Source organism: Lynx canadensis, chromosome E2 (assembly GCF_007474595.2).
Source record: "Lynx canadensis isolate LIC74 chromosome E2, mLynCan4.pri.v2, whole genome shotgun sequence".
Taxonomy (NCBI): domain Eukaryota; kingdom Metazoa; phylum Chordata; class Mammalia; order Carnivora; family Felidae; genus Lynx; species Lynx canadensis.
In genome coordinates this window covers 42149006-42170699 of record NC_044317.1, presented here as the reverse complement: position 1 = coordinate 42170699, position 21694 = coordinate 42149006, and the positions used below count along the sequence as shown (strand labels likewise).

At 52.0% G+C, this 21694-nt stretch overlaps 1 protein-coding gene across 2 annotated transcripts in view; it reads left to right on the top strand.

Moving 5' to 3' along the window:
- Positions 1-21694, top strand: part of PEPD (peptidase D) — a 111687-nt gene that overhangs the window by 30415 nt on the left and 59578 nt on the right. For both annotated transcript variants that reach the window (XM_030298656.1, XM_030298655.1), the window contains exons 7-9: positions 3826-3870; positions 12846-12921; positions 13856-13902. In XM_030298656.1, coding sequence (XP_030154516.1) covers positions 3826-3870; positions 12846-12921; positions 13856-13902 — 168 coding nt within the window. The remainder of the gene's footprint in view (positions 1-3825; positions 3871-12845; positions 12922-13855; positions 13903-21694) is intronic.

Below are 21694 nucleotides of genomic sequence, written 5' to 3'. Positions count from 1 at the left end.
CATGGAGTCTCCATGAGGAGATAGGAACCCACCCCAGCCCCTAGCAAGGGTGGGCAGTGGGGGGCCCTTCTAGGGCCTGTTCTCTGGCAAGCCTCGCCTCCCTCCTTGGGTTAGAAACTCCAGGGAGGAGGACAGGGACAGGGATGGTTGGGCCCATACTGCTCACCCTTTGTCACCCGTCCCTCAGGCAGAGCCCATCAGGGAATTACCCTCTGCTTCTAGGGTACGCGCTCCCCACCCTCATAGGCACTGATGGGTTTGTTGTTGTTTTTACCCAGTTGATACATGCTCATCATAGAAAATGCTGACTACACAGAGATAATACCCAAATTTCATCACCCCAAGTTAAATCCCGCCAATGCTGCGGTGAATGTCTTTTGGACTCTTCTCTGTGTGTCTTGAGTGTTTTTGGTTTTTGTGGGGTTTTTTTAATTTTAATTTTTATTTTTTTTACTGTTTATTTTTGAGAGAGAGAGACACACACACAGAGCGTGAGTGGGGGAGGGGCAGAGAGGGAGGGAGAGACAGAATCCAAAGCAGACTCCAGGCTCTGAGCTGTCAGCACGGAGCCCAATGTGGGGCTCGAACCCACAAACCGTGAGATCATGACCTGAGCCGAAGTCAGACGCTTAACCGACTGAACCACCCAGGTGCCCCGTCTTGAGTGTTTTTGTATCTGAGTGTGCATTTGTGTGCATCTGTGGGTTTATGTGTGTATATTTAGGGGTGGATCTTTGTGTATTAGTCTGGGTGCGTCTACATGCCTGTGTGTGTGTGTGTTGCATACACATCTGTGTGTGTCTACGTGCATCTCTTCCTAAGCGCATGCCTGCCTGTGTGTGTGTTTATCTTACCTGTCTCTTTATATCCATGTTACCTGTGCGCTGGGTCACTCTGCTGCTTGTGTGTGCACAGGTGCACGTGTGCATACGTATGTACATTTTATAAAGTGAGATTTTACTGCTGTGTTTGCCTGCTGAGTAGATAGGCCATTGCTTTTCCTAATGTCAAAGTGACATTTGGGGAAATGGGAGGCAGAGCCTGGGTTGTCGTCTTGATTTATGTCATTTGCTGCTCTGCTCTTGACTCCAAACCATGTTGGCTGCCTGAAGTCTCTTTGATATTTCACAAGTAGGGCTTTGATTCTACAGCATTTCAGGTGACTTTGAATTAGTCAGGTGACTTTGAATTTGTGTAGCTAGGATTCCCGACAGCTTTGGAGAGCTAGAATCTTGCCGGCCTGCTAATGCCCCCTTCTCCCTTCTCTCCTCTGTCCCTCCTTCTTCGATGGGCTCAGCCAGCAGTGGGGGTACCAGCTGCACAACCACGGCATTAGATAGGTGTTTTTCAAACCCTGGTAATGGGGCCATGGAGAGTCCTTGCCTGGTCACAAGCCAGCATGCCCTGTGTGTAATATCCTGACCTGAGATGGAGCAGGGCTCAGAATCCAAAGGGTTGAAGGCTTGCTGGAGCTTCTCTGCTGAGGCCTGTGCTTTGTGCTGGGCCATGCCAGGCTTCCCCAGCTTTCCCACTGACAGCTTGGGCTCTGGGTCACACATGATGTACCCCGACCTGATCTTTTTGTCTTCTGGGGTCCCCTTGTCAGTTATGTTTATCTTATCAAAGAACACATTTTGACTTTGTAGATTTTTCATTTTTATGTCTGCCTTTTATTTCATTGATTTCTGTACATTTTCATTTCCCTTTAATTTCTTCAGGTTTGTTTGTTCTTTCTCTAGCTTCTTGAGAGAGAAGAAAGGGACATTCTTGGGATGGGAGCTTAGATCATTGTTTTCAGTGTTCTTTTCCACTAAGTACGTTTTAGCGCTATCAGTTTTCCTCTGGGTGCTGTTTTAGCTGCATTTCACCAGTTCTGATTTTTCATGCTTTTAGTTTCTAATTTTGTTATTTCTTTTTTGAACAGTGGGTCTTTAGAAGTTTGTTGCTTAACTTCCAAACAATTTGGGATTTTATAGTTTTCTTTCTGTTACTGATTTCTAGTTTAATTCTACTGTAATCAGTGTACATTTTCTGTATCTCAGTGCTTTGAAATTTCTTGAGACTTCCAGTGTATGATCACTGTGACAGATGTTTCTTGTGTACAGTATTGAACAGAAGTGGAGAGAAAGGAAATCCTTGCCTTGCTTCTCATCTTAGGGGAAAGCTTTTCGTCTTTGACCGCTAACTATGATGTAGGCTGTGGGTTTCTTGTAGATATCTTTATCAGGTTGAGGCAGTTTCCTTCTCTTCCTAGTTTACTGAGTTTTTTTTATCACGAAAGGTTGTGGATTTTGTAAGATCCTTTTTCTGTATCTATGTGGTTTTGTTCTGTATTCTGTTGATATAAATTATTAATATAATTAATAGATTAGAGCATATTACACTGATTATTTTTGTCTGTCAGAGTAACCTTATATTCCTGAGCTAAATTGGACTTGGTCATGGTGTGTATCCTTTTTATATGCTGATGAGCTCAGTTCGTTAAGCTATTTTTTTTTTTTAATTTTGAAAGAGAGAGAGCGCGCGCGTGAGTGAGCAAGTTGGGGAGGGGCAGAGACAGAGGGAGACAGAGAATCAAATCAGGCTCTGCACTGACAGCACAGAGCCTGATGTGGGACTTGAACTCACGAACTATGAGATCATGACCTGATCCCAATTTGGAGGCTTAACCAACTGAGCCACCCAGGTGCCCTTGTTTTAATTATATTTTTAGTTGTTACCTGGGGGATTACAAATGACCTCTTAAACTGATAACAGTCTAGTTTGCATTAATGTCAATTTCAATAGTCTACAACAAATTTGCTTCTATATAGCTTTGTTTTGTCCCCTCCTTTGTGCTGTTGTTGCATACAGATTGCATCTTCGTGTGTTGTGTTGGTCCACACAGATTTATGATTGTTGCTTTTTGCAGTTGTCTTTTAAGTCAGAGAGGAGAAAAAAGGAGTTACACAAAATACATTTACACTGTCTCTGTACTTGCCTATGTAATTACTCTTTTCAATGCCTTCATTTTCTTCACGTGGATTTGAGTGAGTCTAGGGTTCTTTCACTATAGTCTGAAAGATTCCCTTTAGTATTTCTGGTAGGATAGGTCTTCTAGCGATGAATTCTCTCAGGTTGTTTATCTGTGACTGTTTTGATTTTTCTTTCATCTTTGAAACACAGCTTTGCTGGATATAGAATGTTGGTTGACACTTTTTTTTTCTTTCATCCCACTGTCTTCTGGCCTTTATAGTTTCTGATGAGAAATCAGCCATTAATCTTATTGAGGGTTCCTTGTATGTCATGCTTTTTTTTTTTTTTTTTTTTCTCTTCCCCTCTTACTGCTTTCAGGATTTTCTCTTTGTCCTTTGAAAGTTTGATTATAATATGTCTGAGTGTGGATCTCTTGGGACTTATCCTGTTTGGGGTTTATTGGGCCTTATGGATGTGTAGATTAATGTTTTTCATTAAATCGATGACGTTTTGGGCTATTATTTTTTCAAATATTCTTCTCCTTCATCTCTCCTTTTCTTCTGGGACTCCTGTTGTAAGTGTGTTGGTACACTTGACAGAGGAGGCTAGGTCTGCCTGGCAAGAGTGGAGGGTAGTTTTGCAGCCGAGCAGCCTGCTCTCCCAAGTGACAGCACTTAGGGGGCTCGGTGCGGCCGCATGTCTGCTGCAAGCAGCAGGCAGCAGGTCTTCTGTGGGCCAGAGGGTCGTGGAGTTATAGTTTGCAGCCCTCTTTGGGTCATGTCCTCTCTTGGTATGTCTTGAAAGAGGTATTTCTTGCTGGGAGAAGATGGACCATTGAACTAATAGGCTTGCTTTGTGTTTCCTCTGCAGGTTTAACGTCAACAACACCATTCTTCATCCAGAGATCGTGGAGTGGTGAGTATTGCCTGTGGCTGCTTTGGCTGTTTGTTGTGCTTCCTCTCAGGAAGCTCAGAGACCCGGCTGTCGCCACCTGCTCCATCTCAGAGAGCCCCTCAGACAAGACAGTCCCCAGAACAGCTCTCTTCTCTGGTTGTGTGTGTGTGTGTGTGTGTGTGCACGCGCGCGCCAGTTGGTCTGTTTTTCTGAAAGGGCATAAATCACTTGAATGTCAATTAAATTTATCTTTTCCTTTGTTAAGCAGTCTTTTAAAAACTCCTACCCTAAGCGAGCCACACTTACATAGCTCACTTAAAGTAGATAATGAAAAGAGTAAAAACAGACATCATCCATAATGCTATTACCAGAAAGGTAAACGTGTTTTCCTCCTGTGGCATCTGTGTCCTGACAAGTTGCCATCCTTTTGTATGTGTTCTTGTGTTGCCTAGTTTCCTCCCTTGCTGATACCGGCAGCCCGGTCCTGCAGCACGACTGGTTTCTGTTAGGTCACAGCAAGGCAAACCTTCTCGGGTTGGGCATCCCCTCCGTGGGCCCTGGAAGTGGCCCTCCAGCTCTGACGTGCCGCCAGTTTTCTTCCTAAGCCATCGAGTTGCTCAGCAATAACACGTGTTTTATTGGTTCTAAGGCTGCACTTACTCTGAATGTAGAAGAGCGGCGAGGTGGGGCCTTTGGCACCTCATCACCTGACAGCGGGGAGGTGCGTGGACCTTTCGTGTCTGATGCTATGACCTTGTGGTCGTGTTTCCCCATCTGGTTGGGAGGTCTTGCTCACCTAGTCTTGGAGTTTGGGCACCTTCCGACTAGGGGAAGCTCCATCAGGAAGAAGGAGAAGATGATGCAGGTCCAGGGGCTGCGTGTTCTGAGGCCTTGAGGGCAGTCAGAGAGATGGGCAGGGGGCTGGGTTGGCTACGGTGTCCGCTTGGACTTGATCTTGAGAGAAATGGGAACCGTGGGAAACCTTTGACGAATTTAAGCAGGAGAATGGTAGGATTGTGTTTGTGTTTTAAACGATCGCTTTGGCCTCGGTCTGGAGACTCAATTCTAGGGCAAGAGAGGGCACAGGCTGCCAGCTGGGAGGCTGCTGCAGGGCCCAGGTGGCAGGGGAAAGGTGGTGTGACAGAGCTGAGAGTGGCGTGGCAGTCCAGGGGAACGCCCGTGGGAGGAGCCGGCTATGACACAACTGAAGGATGGAGTTGAAGGTGACTCCTTTTTTTGTCCTAAACAGCTGGGTGGTGTGTCACTGAAATGAGGATGGCTGGGAAGAGCAGGTGCCGTGACAGATCGGGGACTTGTTTGGGGCATGTTGAGTTTGAAGCAGGTTCCAGTGGGAGAGAGGCTGGGCCAGAGGTGGAAATCCGAGGGCCGTCGGGACTGGCATCGGGACTGACCCCTTGGGAGCGCTCACCGGAGGGCAGGCCGGCCAGCCCAGCTGTGTCGGCAGCCGTGCGCCCTCTGAGGATGGGGCCTGGGTCCTTCTCGTTCACAGCCTCCTTTTCTTGTTTTTGTAAAGTAACAGACGCCTGGCCCATCTGTAGCTCCCAGTGGACAGAAGACTAAATCCTGGATACCCAGGAATGGGCCCGCACCCACTTACACCCCGCAGATGACATTCCCTCACGGCTGCTAACAGTTCGGGTGCTTTGGAGACCGGGCTGGGTTATCCGCTCCGGCATCTCCTGAGGGATCAGCCATTAGCTCGTTACTTTGGAACAAGCACACTTTAATTCTGGTGACACTTCCAAGGCTCTGAGGTGGATTCTGCATTCATAAGAATACTTCCCAACTTTATCAAAGCCAGCAGCAGAAAGGACTTATTTGGCATTTGATGGCAGTAGAACTATTTTAGAAATGTCACACTGTCCTTCCTGCCTCAAGGGTGTGTTTTAATAGCATGGGTTCTGGCCTCTGTAGTGACTGCAGTCATTCTCGGGTGAGATCCATGGTGGTCTTGATCACTGCCCTCTTCAAGTAAGCGAAGGAAGGATTCTGGGTGCAATGGCAGGCTGGTCCCTCATTTATAGGAGAGGGTTTTCTGTGATGTTAAATTATGACTCACTGGTACATCTTTGGGCCCCTGCGTCCTGAATGCTTTCATCACCCCCTCTGTCTAGGCCCCATGGAGAGGGACTGCCTGGGGTGACACAAAAACCCTCCACGCAGGCAAATCCAAACTCTCACCCCAGCTTGCACCCCTTGGGAAGTCACTTAACTTTTCTGAGCCTCAGCTACATCTGTCAGTGAGCTTGTAGTAATACCTAACTTGTGAAGATTCACCAAGTGTCTTAGACTATGCTGGCTGCCATAACATTTACCATCATGAGTGGCTTATAAACAACAGAAATGTATTTCTCACAGTTCTAGAACCTTGGAAATCCAAGTGCTAGCACACTCCGTGTCTGGTGGGAACAGACTTTCTGGTCCCGAGGTGGCCATTTTCTTGCAGTGCCCTCACATGGCAGGAGAGACAGGGAGCTCTCTGGGTCTCTTTTATCAGAGCACCAATCCCAATCACAAGAGCTCTGCCCTCATGGCCTCATCACCTCCCAAAGGCCCCACCTCTGCATGCCGACACGTTGGAGATTAGGTTTCAACATATCAGTTTTGTGGGGGGAGACAGATATTCAGCCTATAGCATGGAGCCTCAGTTTCCTCACCTGCAAAACAGAAGTGGTCTCCCTTGGTGGATGATGGCTCAAGGCTTGAATGAGAGTAGAAGTCAAGTGCTAACTCAGCTTAATAAAATGTCACCTTTTGAGACTTCTTGCGTGCAAGGCACTGTGCTAAGCACTTGACATATGTCACCTCATTCAAAGAGATATTTTGCTTATGCTTTAAGCTAGGTGCTCCGATTATCCCCATTCTACAGGTAAGGAAACTGAGGCACAGGGAGATGATTTGCCTGAGGAAAAGCCAGGGGCTGAGCCCAGGTCGGTAGTTCCCGGATCTTGTGCTGCCCCTTGTATATCTGAGGGGCATCCTGGAGGAGTGGGGGGGGGGGAGGGGTGCCTGCGTTTCAGCCATTTCGAAGTCCCCTCTAGGCCACTGCAGATGCAGGGGTGCTCAGAGGCCCCGGCATGGCTCTTGTGTGAGGTCAGCATGTGCAGGTAGGTGCCCAGGACTGTGTGGCTAAGCCTCCTTCAGCACCATGCCCCCTGCCACTCATGCACCCCGGCTCCTGGTTAGCTGCTGGGCTGGGGATCTGGGATTCCTCCCAGAGCCTGTCTGATAGGCAAGGAGCAGCCTCTGCTAGCACAGAGGACGCTTCCTTCCTAGTGTTTGTTTGGGCGTCATTCATTTCCTTTCTGTGACTGCTTTATTGTTTTCCATTCTCTCAAGCAGTGCCTTTTTGATTTCCTGTAAATTCCTCTATCATCATACTCTTCCCCAGAAACATAAGATCATAACTGATAATTTCTTTTCTTGTGCCGGGTATTGCAGTTTGGATGTGGAGGTCAAAAGTTGAAACTTAAGAGCAGGCGTCTCACTTCCATAATTTAGGCTGTGGTTCTCCTTTCCTGTTCTGCAGATGATTAAATTGATCTGAAGGCAGGTTAGGAAATAAAAGGAGATACTTTTGTGCAGTCTTAATAGCTCGGCGCCTTGGATTTCAGTTAAGTACCACTGGAAGCGTCACAGAAGAGCAAGCATGTCAGCAATTGCCGTGTGCCTTCTTGGGTTTTAAGAGAGACTGTGTTAAATTGAGTCACACGCCGATTTTAGAACTGTTAATTACACAGAGTGAAGGTGTCCTGCGTGTCTTAATCCGGCAGTGGAATAACATACCTGTTTCTCCTTCCCCTGGCTTTCTGTGCGCAGGAGATGGTGAGGTGTGGATGGCACAGCAGGACCCTGCATCCTGGTAACACGTCCCGAATTAGAAAAGATACGTAGATGATGACCTAGATTCTTGGTGTGTACGTGAAAAGTCTTCCAGTAGGGTTGCTGCCTTTGTCTCCTGAGGAAGAGGCATTTAACCCTACGTTAACAGGAAAGCCAAGTGGACAGTGGGGATCCTAGGGCAGAGTGACTGTGCTCCAGAAGGCAGCAGATGGGGTGTGGGCACATCAGGCAGAGGGGAAGGCGTGGCCGGGCCCCAGTCAGCAAACGCAGAGGTGGACCCTCCCATGCCTCCCCTGCACGCGGCCCACGCCACGTCTCAAGCACACTCAGCTCACTGCTGAGCGAAACCGCTATTTTCTTCATGGCTCTGATTTCTTTGAGAGGGCTTATTGATTGAGCCTCCTGAAGATATGTAATTCCAACTAGCTCTTTCCTTTCTGTCCCTCCTGTTGTTCTGGGATTTTACCCTTTGCAACACGAGGTCATGGGGTATAGAGGGAATGGATGTGGGTCCTGTGGCATTGAACTCTGCCCGCCTGCTCCCACAGACCCATCCCCTGCACATTCATCTCCAGGAGGGATGGAATACTTGTCCCTTCAGATGGGTTTTGTTCAACACGGTGGCACTTTGACACTTAGACACTGATTTTGGAAATACCTCATTCTGTCTTGCTACTATTTTAATTAGTGGAGCATTCAAACCTCAGTTCATTAATGCCTTAATCCTGGGTTTAATGCCCAGAGGCAGTTTTGTGACCTATGCATATTTAAGGGGAAAAAAAACAGATTGCACAAAAAAAAATCTCAACCTAGTCCGGTTTTTGTCATTTCTGGCCTGTTGCAGGGGACTCTGGGCCTGGCATAGTGAAGGGACTTTCTCCCCACTCCTGCTCCCCTGCCCATAGCGCTGCCTTCCCCCTGAGTGGCCCGCTGGCTGTGATGATGCTCACGGGTGTGGCCGCAGGCCTGGGGACTCTGCACGAGTGCTGCATCGCCTGCACACATCAGCCACCTCCTCTTGCTAGTCGAGGAGCCTGAGCTGTTTCCAGCGCAGACTTGTTAGCTGCATCTTGTCCTGTCCTAAGCCTGGGTCCTCTGATGCCTCGTGGAGGAGGCAGCCTCGGTCCCTTCCTGGGGATAGAAAACTTGCAGATTATATTGCTTGTTGCCACCCCACACATCCCGGGGCCAAACAAGGCTGGGGCCGAGTGTGACACTAGGCATCCCTCACCCCAGAGGCCGCTGGGACAACAGAGGCGGGGCCGTGGTGGAATCCCTTTTTCCTTATCTTTTCCTGCCCACGAGTAATGGAAATAGCCTCCTCAGGCTCAGGGTAGTCAGTCCTTCCCGAAGATAGCGAGAAATTGCCAGATGCTGGAAAGTCTTGTTATTTTTTTACAGTAATCTTAAAAACCGTTTCTGGTGCTTGTGTCCTGGAGATAAGGGGGCCAGGCTGAACGCCCGGCACCTGGACAAGACTTAGGCCCAGAGTGCCCTGTGGATAATCAGGTGAGCCAGCACACAGGCATCTGTTCTCGGGGTCTTTAAAGCTTGGATTCATTTGGGCCAGGCCGGTTTCGTTGGAGAACTGCCTTTGTGGCATAGTTTGTCCTGATTCAGTTTGATTTCTTTCTTTTCTCTTTTCTTTTCTCTTTCTTTTCCTCCTTTCTTTCCTTCCTTCCTTCCTTCCTTCCTTCCTTCCTTCCTTCCTTCCTTCTAATGTTTGTTTTTGAGAAAGAGACAGAGTGCAAGCAGGGGAGGGGCAGAGAGAGAGGGAGACACCCAAAGCAGGCTCCAGGCTCCAAGGTGTCAGCCCAGAGCCTGACGCAGGGCTTGAACTCATGAGCCAAACCGTGAGATCATAACCTGAGCCGAAGTCAGATGCTCAACCGGCTGAGCCACTCAGGAAGCCCCCTTTTTTTAAAACATGACTTACAAGTAAGTCCTGAGTAAAGCAGCTAGAAGCCTCATGTGTCATCTTCCACAAACTCAAATTGGGCAAGAAAACAAGACGTGGCCTCCGTGGCTGGAAGTGCTTGCGTCTCTGATGAGAAGAGAATGTGGTTCCGGTCCAGGTCCCCTTGGAGAAGAAGCCAATGGCCACCAAAGCTTTTAAGCAAGGAAAAGCACGATCACATTTGCGTTTACTAAAGATCCGCAGCCGCTGTCCCTGAGCACATGGGCCTGGAGGCACGAAGAGGCCAGAGAGGTTGTCCAGGCCGGAGGCAGTGGGGTCTGGATGGAGAGAAACAGAGGGTCTGAGAGAGGGTATAGAGGTGGAATTGTAGCCCTTGGTCATCACTTGGATGTGGGAGCAATGGATAGGGGACAGGAAGGGATCTGGGATGGCACGCAGGTCTCTGTTGTAAGTGGCAGGGGGGCGCTCAGCTGTGGGGTGAGGTGGGGGAGTTGGCGTCCCGCCGAGCTGGAGGTGCCTGGGCGACCTGCGGGTGGAGGAGCGGCTGAGAGGCCTGTGCCACAGATAGCCATTCGGGAGCAGGTGCAGAGGCAGAGTGGAGAGGGGGAGGGAGGGAGGCCTTATCGGGAGATGGGAGCAGCCCAGCGGTGCCAGGGGAGGCGGGGGTCACTGTGCTGCTTCCTCTCTGCGCTCAGGGAAGGCCCCTGAATTTGGCAGCCTGGGGTCCTCCCACACATTGTGAGAGGGGGGCTGGCAGGGGGTAGGGGTGGGCTGAAGGGAGAAGAGGAGAGGGGAGAGAGGAGGGAAGGGGATGGGGAAGAGCTCTGAGATCAAACACGAAAGCTCCTCTTGCTCCCCGCCTAAAGCAAGGACAGTTGTGGTTTCCCTTCCAGAAACGTGGCGGAGTAGCGGAGGCTAGAGCTTGGCTGGAGGAGGAGGACGGGTTGGGGGGGGGGGCGGGGGTGAGGAGGAAAGTGGGTGGTCGTAGAGCTCCCGGTAATAGGGGCCACGTGGGCTCCGAACCCAGGTGTGTGTTGGGGTGCTGAGCCTGATCCACCCCTTCCCTTGTAAGTGGGTGGGGAGGAGGATGTGAGTGGGGAGGGGAAGGCTTGAGAATTTGGAGAGGAGGGGAGAGAGAGGAGTGCATTTATGCACTGAGCTGGGGAGGGGGCCCAAGGAGGGGAAGGGAGAGATCTTGGGGAGATAAAGTTAAGAGGAGCCCTCCCGCCCTGCACGCCCCCGCACAACTCACAGCAGAACTGGGGCCGTGGCGAGACCGGTGGGGCTGGTGACTGGGAGCTTTTGCTGTGCCATCCGCCCGGCCGTGGATTTTCCCAAGGCCTTCATGGCCCTGGAACATGGGGGCAGCAGGCACGGGCTCTGGCTCATCCCTCGTGAGGGTTTGGTCAAGGCCACGCGGATGGGTGGGCACAGGGCCTGGGGGTCTGGAATTTTGGCAGGAGTGGTAGCTGGCAGGTTGGACCAGAGGTCTAAGCCCAACAGAGGGTCAGAGGGCTGGAGGCGGGCACAGCCTGGGCCTGGTTCCCACCTGCGTTGTTACTCTGGTCATCACCGCATTTGAGAACAGAGAGGCCCGCTCCTTGCTTACCAGTCGCTCAGGCTGGAACCGGGCAGGCGGCAGTGGGGAGCAAAGCATCAGGCTGCTAGGTTATCCTGTGAGTGGATTTGGGCCTGAGGAGCCTGAGCTGCTCACCTGAGTCCTGCTCTGGCTTTGGGCCCTCACCTCCAGGGCACAGGAAGCAGCTCTCTGGTCCCCAGGTGGGCTGCTCCCAGTGTCCTGGTGGAGAATCAGAGACACCTTATGATGATAAAGAGCCAAATGTCAGCCTTCAGGGACTCCTTCTCAAGAAAGAAAGGATGTTCATTTGGGAAAAGTCTCACTGGGCTCAGGGGTTTATATTTTCCACATCCCCCAGAAAGCTTTACGGTCTTAGGAGGGCGTCTCGGTGCTCCAGGATACCTTTGTCACTTCCCCGTGGCAGATGGCTGGCTATCCCAGCTGGATGGCACCATGCAGACGGCATGAGTCAGTGGCTGACTGCGGCGACTTCTGTGCAGTCTCCAGAGGTTTGCTGCCCCTGATGGAGGTGGGGGCACCTTCGCTGCCATCCTTGGCCCGGGTCGGGCTTCAGGGCACAGATGGCGGCCGGACGAGAGACAGATACACTGTGAACAGAGGGGCGGGCCATCGTCAGACACTCTGGCTTTGCTGATCCGGAGGTTGCTCGAATGTGTCCCCTTCGTGAGAGGGAGGCGAGCTTTGGTGAAGCCGGCCATGGGGGATGCACCGAGGATGCTGGGCTGTTAGTGACTGGTCGCGGCCACCACTGCCCATGGCCTAGAGTTGCTTATTCGAAGTGGAGGGGTAGACAACCAGTATTTCTATAGCTTTTCTGGTTGAGTCTTACTTGGCAATGAGATCGATTACAAAAAGACCTAAGCAGATCTGGGAAAACTAACATGAATTTACTATGAGGACCCCAGGACCCCCTGGAGTCCAGTGGCAGGAGGCACAGCTAAGTGTCAGAAGGACAGGAGGGTCTCTGGGTTGTGCCTGCCTGCCCCACACAGCACCCCCTCTCTTCTCGTGTCTTCCTGGTCTCCTCTCTGCAGACCAGCTGTTTCCACAATTCTTACCTGCACTCACAGCTGGAAGTGGCTGCACCACCTGCTGTCCCCACTCCCACCCCTGGCTCAGAGTCAGGGGGTATTCCTGGGCTGCCCCGAGGGCAGGCGGGTGGGGTAGGGAGGAAACGGGAGACCTCTTCAGCGAACTGGGCAGAGCCCCGGAGTCAGCACAGTTGATTCAGGTCTAAGAGCCTTGCCAGGTAGATTTTATCCCTTTTATGGATGGGGAAACTGAGTCTCAGTGAGGTAGGGCGTGTCTGGCTACAGAATCTGGGCCTCTTCCACCACCCACGGTGGGTTCCAGATCTTGAAACTGGAAACAGCCTGCACGCCCAAGGCTGGCATTAAATCAGGATGGGTGGTACTTAGCGCAGCGTATCCGTCCTGGGCCTTGGCGGCCCATCTGCAGCCTGGCTGGGCGCGAGCCCTTCCCAGGCTGTGCAAGGTGTGACGGGCCCCGAGGTCTCCCTGGCGGGGGTGCGTGGGGTGGAGGCGGTGCTGGAGGGGGCTTGTTCAGCCAGCCCCTGCTGGGAGTCACTGACCTGCCGCTTTGTTCTCTCTGAAGCCGGGTCTTTAAAACGGACATGGAGCTGGAGGTTTTGCGTTACACCAACAGAATCTCCAGTGAGGCCCACCGGGAGGTAAGTTGGGCACAGGCTCGTTGGGGTGCTGGTAGCTGGGGTGGGTGAGTGGTGTTGCTCTGAGCAGGGCAGGAGGGCCCCATTGGGATGGGTGGTCTTGGGGAGCTTTAGTCCCAAGTGCCCCATGAACAGGCAGCAGGTGTCCCTTCCAGCAGACTCGTGATGGCTCTTCTCTCTTCCCCCATGGGGGCAGGGACAAGAGAGGCTCTGCCCCTTCCTCACCTTAAGGCACCCACCCTCAGGGCATTTCCCAGCCACAAGTCCCCCACTTCCAAGAGGGCAGGGCTCTCCTTCCCAGCACTCCGGCAGGTTCCAGCTGCTTTTCAAGACTCTCTCATCCTCACCCATGATTCAAGCACATGGATTACTGTCCTCCGTTTTCCAAAAACTGTCCTCCTTCCCAAACCTTCCCACTTTACCTGAGGAGCCAGAGCAAGTAAGGAGGCGCATTTCTTGCAGGACGGTCAGGGTGACGGGTGGCCTGGTGCCTGCTTAGTGGTGGTCGTGGCTTTGTGCGTTTGTGAGCCACAGCCTCTTGTATGTGTTTCATTTTCTGCACGTTCTATGACGGCTAAACAAAGGAAACCTTTTAGGACGGTCACTGTCGCTCTCTGAGCATCAAGTATTCACCAGGCATCTGGATTAAATCTTTGCCGCCCTCGGTCTGCCGCTGCCTGTGCCGTAGAGCTGGGTGCTGGATGCCCACTGGCTTCCAAATGGAAGTGCTCCAGAGTGGTTTAAATAAACTGTGCGGCTTTCGGAGCTTTAAAAAAGTTCTAATTTGTTACATTTCTGCACCACTGTGTGCACATATCCCTCTTTTTTTTTTTTTTTCAAAGAAGAGATTCTTTTGAAAAAGTGCTATACATTATTTATAAGGCAGTGTTACTTATCTCCTTAATACAAATGTCTTTGCTTAATATCCATCCTCCAGGTAATGAAGGCTGTAAAAGTGGGAATGAAAGAATATGAGATGGAAAGGTAAGCTGCCGTGTTTCTCTGGGTAAAGATTAAAATGTAAAAAACAGTAATTTATGTTCCCTGAGCAAGTAACAGATGAGGCGCCGCAGCCCCGCGCACAGATTGAGTGGGGATCGTGAGCAGGGCTTTGGCATCGTGGGCAGAGGATTTGTCTTCCGACTGTGGCCACCTCCCCAGCTCTCGGCGGAGTGTTTGATGGTAATGGTCTCTGATTACTTTTCAGGATGGTTTAGTGCCCCATCATTCCACTCTTGGACTTTGTTTCTGCAATTTGCAGGAAACTTTACCAAATAGCTGCTATTGTGACTCTGAAAGCCGCTAGTAAAGAAAGCTTGCCATTTTTATGTGTAAACACTGCCATTATGTCTGCTGTGCTTGGATGACTGGGTCGAGGAATGGTTAAGTGGCTCGTAAAGCATTCTGGAGAACTCCATTGACCTTGGGCTCCAATTAGGCTATAGCGCCCCACTGGAGCGCTTCCCGGGGCTGCCCAGCATGAGGGGTGTGGCCTGGCCAGCGCCTCAGCCCCTCTCCAAGACCCAGGGGTCAGCAGGTTGCTGCCCATGGCATGAGGAAGCCCTTGGGTCAGACCCAAACTGCTCCTGTGGCTCTCCTCCCACCCAGGTCCTGGGGCAGGAGGCCCCCAGTCCCAGGTCTCCCGCCAGTGACAGTACCGTCTAGAAGCTCCACTGGGGAGAGGACACCCCCTGTGATATAATAAGAAACACATATTTGGTCTCTGCCCCCATCTCCTGACACAGAGCGTCTAGAACCCTTGGAATTCTTGAATTATTCATAATAAGCCCCTTTCAAGGGCACCTGAGTTTATGCTAATACGGTGACTTGTGGAAGGTGGGCGCTGGTTGCTGGAGGAACCACTGTTGAGATTAGGGGGTTGGAACTTGCAGCCCCCCCCTCAAACTCCAGGGAGGGGGAGAGCGGCTGGAGGTGGACTTCTGACCAGTGATGTACTCAGTCGTGCCTGCAGAAGGGAACGTGCATAGAAACCTTACACAGTGGGGTTGGTGGACACGTGGGGGGGTGCTGGAAGGGTGGCGACCTGGAGGGGGCATGGAAGCTCCTTGCCCCTCCCCCATACTTTGCTCTGTGCCTCCCTCTTCTGTTTGGCTCTTCTTGAGTCGTATTCTTTCTAATAAAGTGGTAATAGTAAGTAAAACACTTTCCTGGGTTCTGTGAGCCATTCTAGCAAATTATCAAACCCAAGGGAGGGGGTCACAGAAACCCCCAGTTTATAGCCAGTCAGCCAGAAGTACCAGAGGCCTGGACTTGCGATTGGTGTCCGGAGTGGGGGCAGGCTTGTGGGACTGGGAGGTCTGTACTCACTCTGGCCGTTCATGTCAGAACTAAATTGTAGGACGTCCATTTGGTGACCACAGAGAATGGGAAGATTGCTCGGTGTCACTCACATTTGGTGTCAGAAGTGCACGTACAGAAAAGAGTTTCACCTTTATGCTGCCCGCCCCATGGCGGGGTGCCCCTTGTACGGGTTTGGTACTGTCACCCCTTCCCCACTTTGCTGAGTCCCCCCGGGTGCTCTCGGGGCCCGCTGTGTCTCCACGTCCCTCTCTCAGCCTTTCTGGCCTGCCTGCTTTGTCAGTGTGGGGTGAGGCTGAAGTGCAGACAGAATCAGCAGTGGACGCTGTGGGCATTTCTGTTCACCTCATGTGGCTTGGGGATCAGCATGATTTTCAAAGTCTAACCCTGAAAGGAGTCCAGAACAGAGGGCCTCTGTGTTTCTCTCCTCTTACCCCGAGTAGTGAGAGGTTAACATGGCCTTGAGGGCCCTTGTTGCTGTGCAGTCCCAGGAGGGGGCACGGAACAAGTGCTTCATCAAGGACCCAGCTCTGTCACGCTGGAGGAGGACAGGGACAGGCACGCAGAGCTGTCCCAGCTTTTGCCTCCACGTGGTCTGCTGCAGTGCGGTATCTGCTCTGGTAGTCCCGCGGCCCCTGTCCCCCGCCAGGATCAGGGCCAGGAGGGGTTCTACAGGGCTACCTGGGAGGTGGGCTGGGCAGCGGTCCCCCAGATTGGCACTGCCTCCACAAATCTGTTCCCCGCTGAATTGGCCCCTGGCTGATGCCTCAAATAAAAATAACCCAGAAATTAGAGCAGGACTAGCTTGCCCCAGGGTGGAGCCCTAACGTCTTCTGTGCGGTGGCAGCCCCGTGTCCTAAGCTGCCGGAAGTCTAGCTCCAAAGCTGGCTCCTGGGAGGGACATGAGCTGCCCTCCCACCCACTGTCCAGAGCCTGAGGCCGCTGCAGCCCAGGTGGGCCTGTGTGTGAGCTCTGCCCAGCGGCCCTCGGAATGCTTCCCCCAGCTCCTTGCTCCCCGACCCAAGGCAGTGCAGGGTTTTTTTTTCTCTTTTCATGAGAAAGTTCAGAAATCCACCACCCTATGCAAAAAAGAGAAAAGAATAATATAATGAGCCTGAAAGTCCCCAGCAGAGTTTGTGTTTCCTTTTGTTTTGCTATAGTTATATTTAAAACCAACCCCCACGGGGCACCTGGGTGGCTCAGTCAGTTAAGCGTTCCACTTCGGCTCAGGTCATGATCTCACGGTTTGTGGGTTCGAGCCCCGCGTCAGGCTCTGTGCTGACAGATTGGAGCCTGGAGCCTGCTTCGGATTCTGTGTCTCCCTGTCTCTCTGCTCCTCCCCCCCCCCAAATATAAATAGACATTAAAAGAAGTTAAAACCAACTCCAGACATGATGTCATTTCACCTGTACATACAGCAGTAGGTGTCTCAGCTGATGAGGGTTTTTTTCCCTTTATGTAACCACCACATCATTACCACATCTAACCAAATTAACAGTAATTCCTTAATCTTACTAATACCTAGTCCACGCTGGTCTGTTTGCATCAAGATCCGGAGTCTCCTCATTGAGTTTGGCTGTTCTTTGAAGGGGTCTTGGTTAAGCTGAGCTCTGGGGACACCATACCTTCGTCTTCAAACTGCTCAGTGCCCCCGCCCTCCAGTCCCTTGGCCCCACGGCCACCTCCTCTGTGGATCAGAAACATGAGCCTGAAGCTCACAGCAGAGCAGCTGTCCTGAGGATGCCAAGTGGCATTAATTCAGCTTGACTGGATGCACCAGGTGTGCATGCTATCGTGCACCTACTGTATGCCTTGCACACGCTACAGCTGGCTGCAGGAGGTGCACATGGGAAGCTGAGAACAGGGACGTTCCTGGGGCACCGCACTGGGGGATTGGGACTGTGCTGGGGAGAAGCTGAGGCAGAGAAGATGAGAACCAGGTGGAATCTGTTCCTGAAGGACAGGTGAGCAGGGTGACCTTTGGGGGCTGAGGGTGTCACCCCCGAAGGCAGTGGGAAGATGGTTGTCATTGTTAACCTTTGGGATGTCCCAGGCCAGATTTGAGGAGGCCAGTGCCAGCTGAAGCCCCTGGGGACACGTGCTGTGGTGAGATGGGCTGACTTCTCTCTGCCTCAAGCTTCCTCCCCACAGGACATTTCTCTGTCATTGCCTGGGTGACTCTGTGACACAGTTTTGTGGTTGGTGTCCTTGGGAGGCTGGAGGCTTCTTGAAGTCCTGTCTCCTTTATTCCCAGTGTCTGCCCCACAGTTGGTGTCAGGAGATATGTGTGGGTGAGTTGGATGGATGGATGGGAGAGAGAAGAAAATGTCCTGAGCTATTTTTTGCTGTCCTCTATGCCACCGTGAACTTTTAGAATTCTTTTCTTAACTAGGTGGGGAGTATAAAATCCTCTCTAAAGCAGGTATTGTTTCCCCATGGGGTGTGGCCCTTTTAATGTCAGGCTGGACCGATGCCCGGGAAGGCCCAGGGAGCCCAGGTTCCTGTGCAGGCTGCTGACCCACGGGCCCAAAACAGCATCCCTGGAACCTGCTGGACATTGTGCCAGGAGCCTGACCAGCCCCACAGAGGGACACAGGGCAAGACGAGCAAGGACTCCTGTGTGTCAGGACTTGGGGGCAGGGTGGGAGCCTGCCCAGGGGATGGGGGGTTGAGACGGGCTGATTTTCTCAGAAGAGGGCAGACCATCAGGGCAGTGGTGCCCAGACTCAGGCCAAAGAGATGCTGGCCTGGAAACCCGGTCCTCATCTTTGTTTGTCTGTTTTATAATCAAAGGTTTGTCATAAAATCTTGAGGGCATGTTAAAAGAAAAAGTGAGCTGATGGCGTTTATTAAGATCCCCCTCTCCTCTGGGCTGTGCCTGTGAGTAGGGTTTTCAGAGGGAATGAACATCATTTTCTGCAGTTGAGGTATAGTAAATTGTGTTAAAGCGAGAAGACGTTAATGTGTGGGTAAATCGGGTGCCAAGGGCACCTGAGTGCAGTCCCAACCAGGCCGTCCATTTTACCGCCTCATATTATTTCACGTTAGAGGCGTAACCAGCATGTAGCCGGCTGGCGTGGGGCTGGCGGCGGAACCAGTTACCTGCAAAAGCTAATTTAGAGCAGGCTCAATTGGCTACGTAAGCAGGTCCCGGCTCACGTTTGCCACAAGGAGATTAATAACGATGTTTTGGACAGCCTGGGACCTTAATTGAAATTATGCTTTCTCCCCAGGCTGTGAATGGGGCATTTGGGGCTCTCCCGTGACCCGTGACCACTTCCGTGGGGGTCGTGGGAGGGATTTAAAGGCAGAAGGTCTGTGAGGTGTGCTGGGGGACTGCATGGCTGTCCGTCCTCCTCCCCGGGCTGGGGTCCTTCTTGGCAGACGCCCCCGACCCTGCCTGGAGACCCTTGACAAGGCCTGGGTTTTCCCTGCTGTTGTGTCCCCACAGCAGCCCACACCAGTAGCCTCCTTGGTTGCTGAAGAACTCGCTCCGCTGTGCTGGCCGCTCTGAGGTCGTCTTACCTCCCCAGCCCTCCGGCAGGACCGAGTGAGTCACGATTCTGTGCACTCGATGTGCCCTCTGAGTCCACACCGGGCATGGGAGATGGGGGCCAAGCGGAAGGGTCTCCTCCCCTGACGCTGTGCGCCCGTGTGTGCACACACACAGACATCACCCACTGACACGACACACACTCCCCACAGACCTATACACCCCCCCACACCACCCACCTATACCACGCATACATATGCCACACATACGCACACTACACGCCCCATCACTCACACCACACAGACGCACGTATCACACACACAGTTACAAAGTACTGTGCACACACCCCCCCCCACATCGTGCACCACCTTGTACACCACACCGCTCACACACCATATACACTCACACCTGCACCCACATATACACCACACACACACACACACACACACACTCACACTCACACACTCTCTCTCTTTCCACGTAAGCTGTGCAGTGCTGGGTCTTTCAGTTCACCCACCCCAGGGAGCAGGTTGCAGAACCCTTGCTGTGTTGTTGTAAAATAAGTCCGTTTTTTTTTTTTTCTTTTTTTGAGGACTAGAACGCTTAACTGCAGTGAGGATAATTGGAAGATGGGAGAGTTTTCAGGAAAACGCCACAACCACAAGCCTACTAACTCGCGGTGATTTTGGCTGTAGAAACACAGGCAGCTGGCGCAGACAAGCTGCTTTTCCCTGTCCTGCCCCCTGACCCGAGCCCTAGGCGTCACCAGGCACAGGTGACCCCCGAGCTCATCCCTCACTCCCAGCTCCCCCACAGGACCCACAGACTCCCCGGCTTCTCTGTTGTATCTGCAGGGGCTGCATTTCCAGGTGTCCTGAGACCGCCAGGCTTTCTCAGATTAGCTCCCTCTTTGTCCAGCCCTCCCGGTGCACTGGACCATCTCTCAGGTGCCTGGACCCGCGTGCCCCACTCTGGCTCTGGGTCTTGCCGGGGGCTCTCCGTGCTGGATGTGGTGGTCAGACATGGCCCTGTATGGCTCTGGCCGTGCCCCTTATGGGTCGTGCAGAGGATCCAGGTTTCGTGGTGATGGATGTTACCAGGAAGCCCGTATTTTCCTCCTTCTTGGAGGCTCTGGAGATGTATAGCTTTCAGTCCCCTGGGAGTGGTCTGACCTAATGTGGTCTCCCTCTAGGCAAGCCTGGGTGTCAGTAAGGCCACCCTCAGTTTACTTTCCTCCATGAAGGTGCTAGAGTTTTGCTCGGGGCCTTTGGGGCAGGTGTGGGTCCAGTCAGCCTCTGACCCTGAGCCCCCCTGGGTGAGAACGGATGTGACAGGCCTTCTCTGTGGGCCTAGTCACTGTCGTGGGCATGTCCTGTCCCCTCCATGGCAGACACATCCTCTGTCCACTGGCCACCTTGAGGGACGAAGCCACGGCACGGCTGGCTCATAAAGGGCCTGCTGAGACCCCAGGTCTGGGTGTGGCGGAACCCGTTCTTTGCCTTGTGTTGTGAGGCTGATGCAGGTTTCCTGCCAGCACTTCCTTGGCTGTTGGAGGCAGGCCACACTCGGCCTACCACGAGAGGGGTCAGGAAACCCCCATCTGTTTGGTACACCCTTCAGGAAGGCAGCCCACGAAACTGCACCCAGCTGGCTGTACCTCAATGAGCTGAGCGAGCCCTTTCGAAGAGGCAGGCCCACCTTGGGGAGACAATTCCTCAGTGTTCAGAACAGGCTTTGCCTCATCCTGGGCCATCCCGTACTGGGCAGGGCAGGTCCCGCGTGCCCACCAGCCTTCTGTGTCCGCACGACGAGACATGAGGGAGGGGAGTAGCTCTCTCTGTGAGGTTCAGCAGACCCCGTGTCTGAAAGTGTAGCTGGGACCTTGGTGGTGGAGGGGCTGTGGGCCTCTGAGGCTTAAAGCAAGGTAGTGCGTTTTGCCCACAAGAGTAACTGGAAAATGGGTGCATTTAGGGTGCAAACAGGTCTGGTATTCGGCCGGAAAATGTGGACAAAGAACCAGAGAGAAAGGCTTCCTGCAAATAAGCAGCCTGGTTGATGCAGCCCTAGTTAGAGCTTTTGGGGACAAAGCCAATAGAAATAGGCATTTACTCTTGAAATGCCCGGGAAATTGCCCCCTGAGAATCCTGGTAAGTAACAGCGGTGCCCGCAGGCATCTGTATGGATTTTCCTGTAGTATTTCACCATTGAACTCGATTCTGACCGTTGACTTCTCATAAATAGATATCATCAGCTTAAGGAAGTAGTATTTTCTTCCTGACTTATGAGAAGATTTTATCAGGAAAAGATGTTGAATTTTGTCAGATGCCTTTTTGGCGTCTCCCTTGGCCTTTTTGTGTATATGTGTTTCGAGGAATTGATAAACTTTTAATTTTATGATAGTTTTGGATCACAGAAAAGTTACAAGTATATTAGCTAGTTCAGGCATACCCCATACCCATTTCCCCCTGTCGTTAAACATGATTGGCACATTCGTCACAGCTCGTGGACAACGTTGACACATTATTACTATCTGAAGTCCACACTTTATTCCGTTTTCCTTACCTTTTACCTGATATTCCTTTCCTGTTCCAGGATCCCACCCAGGACACCCACTGCCTTTGGTTGTCCGGTCTCCTTAGGCTCCTCTTGGCTGTGACAGTTTCCCAGATGCCCTTACTTTTGATGACCTTGACAGTTTTGAGGCATGCTGGTCAGATACTTTGTACAAGATCCTTCAGTTTTCGTTTTTCTGATGTCTTTCTCAGGGTTACACTGGGGTCATGGGTCATTGGGAGGAAGACCACAGAAGCAGAGTGCCTCTTGGCATCGTGTCGTATCAGGGCTCCGTGCTGTCAACCTCACTTATCCCTGGTGTTGACCTCCCTCACCTAACAGGCAGCGTTTGTCAAGTGTCTCCACCATAAGCTTCTCTTTCCCCCCTCCCGTACCGCATTGTGCTCTGTC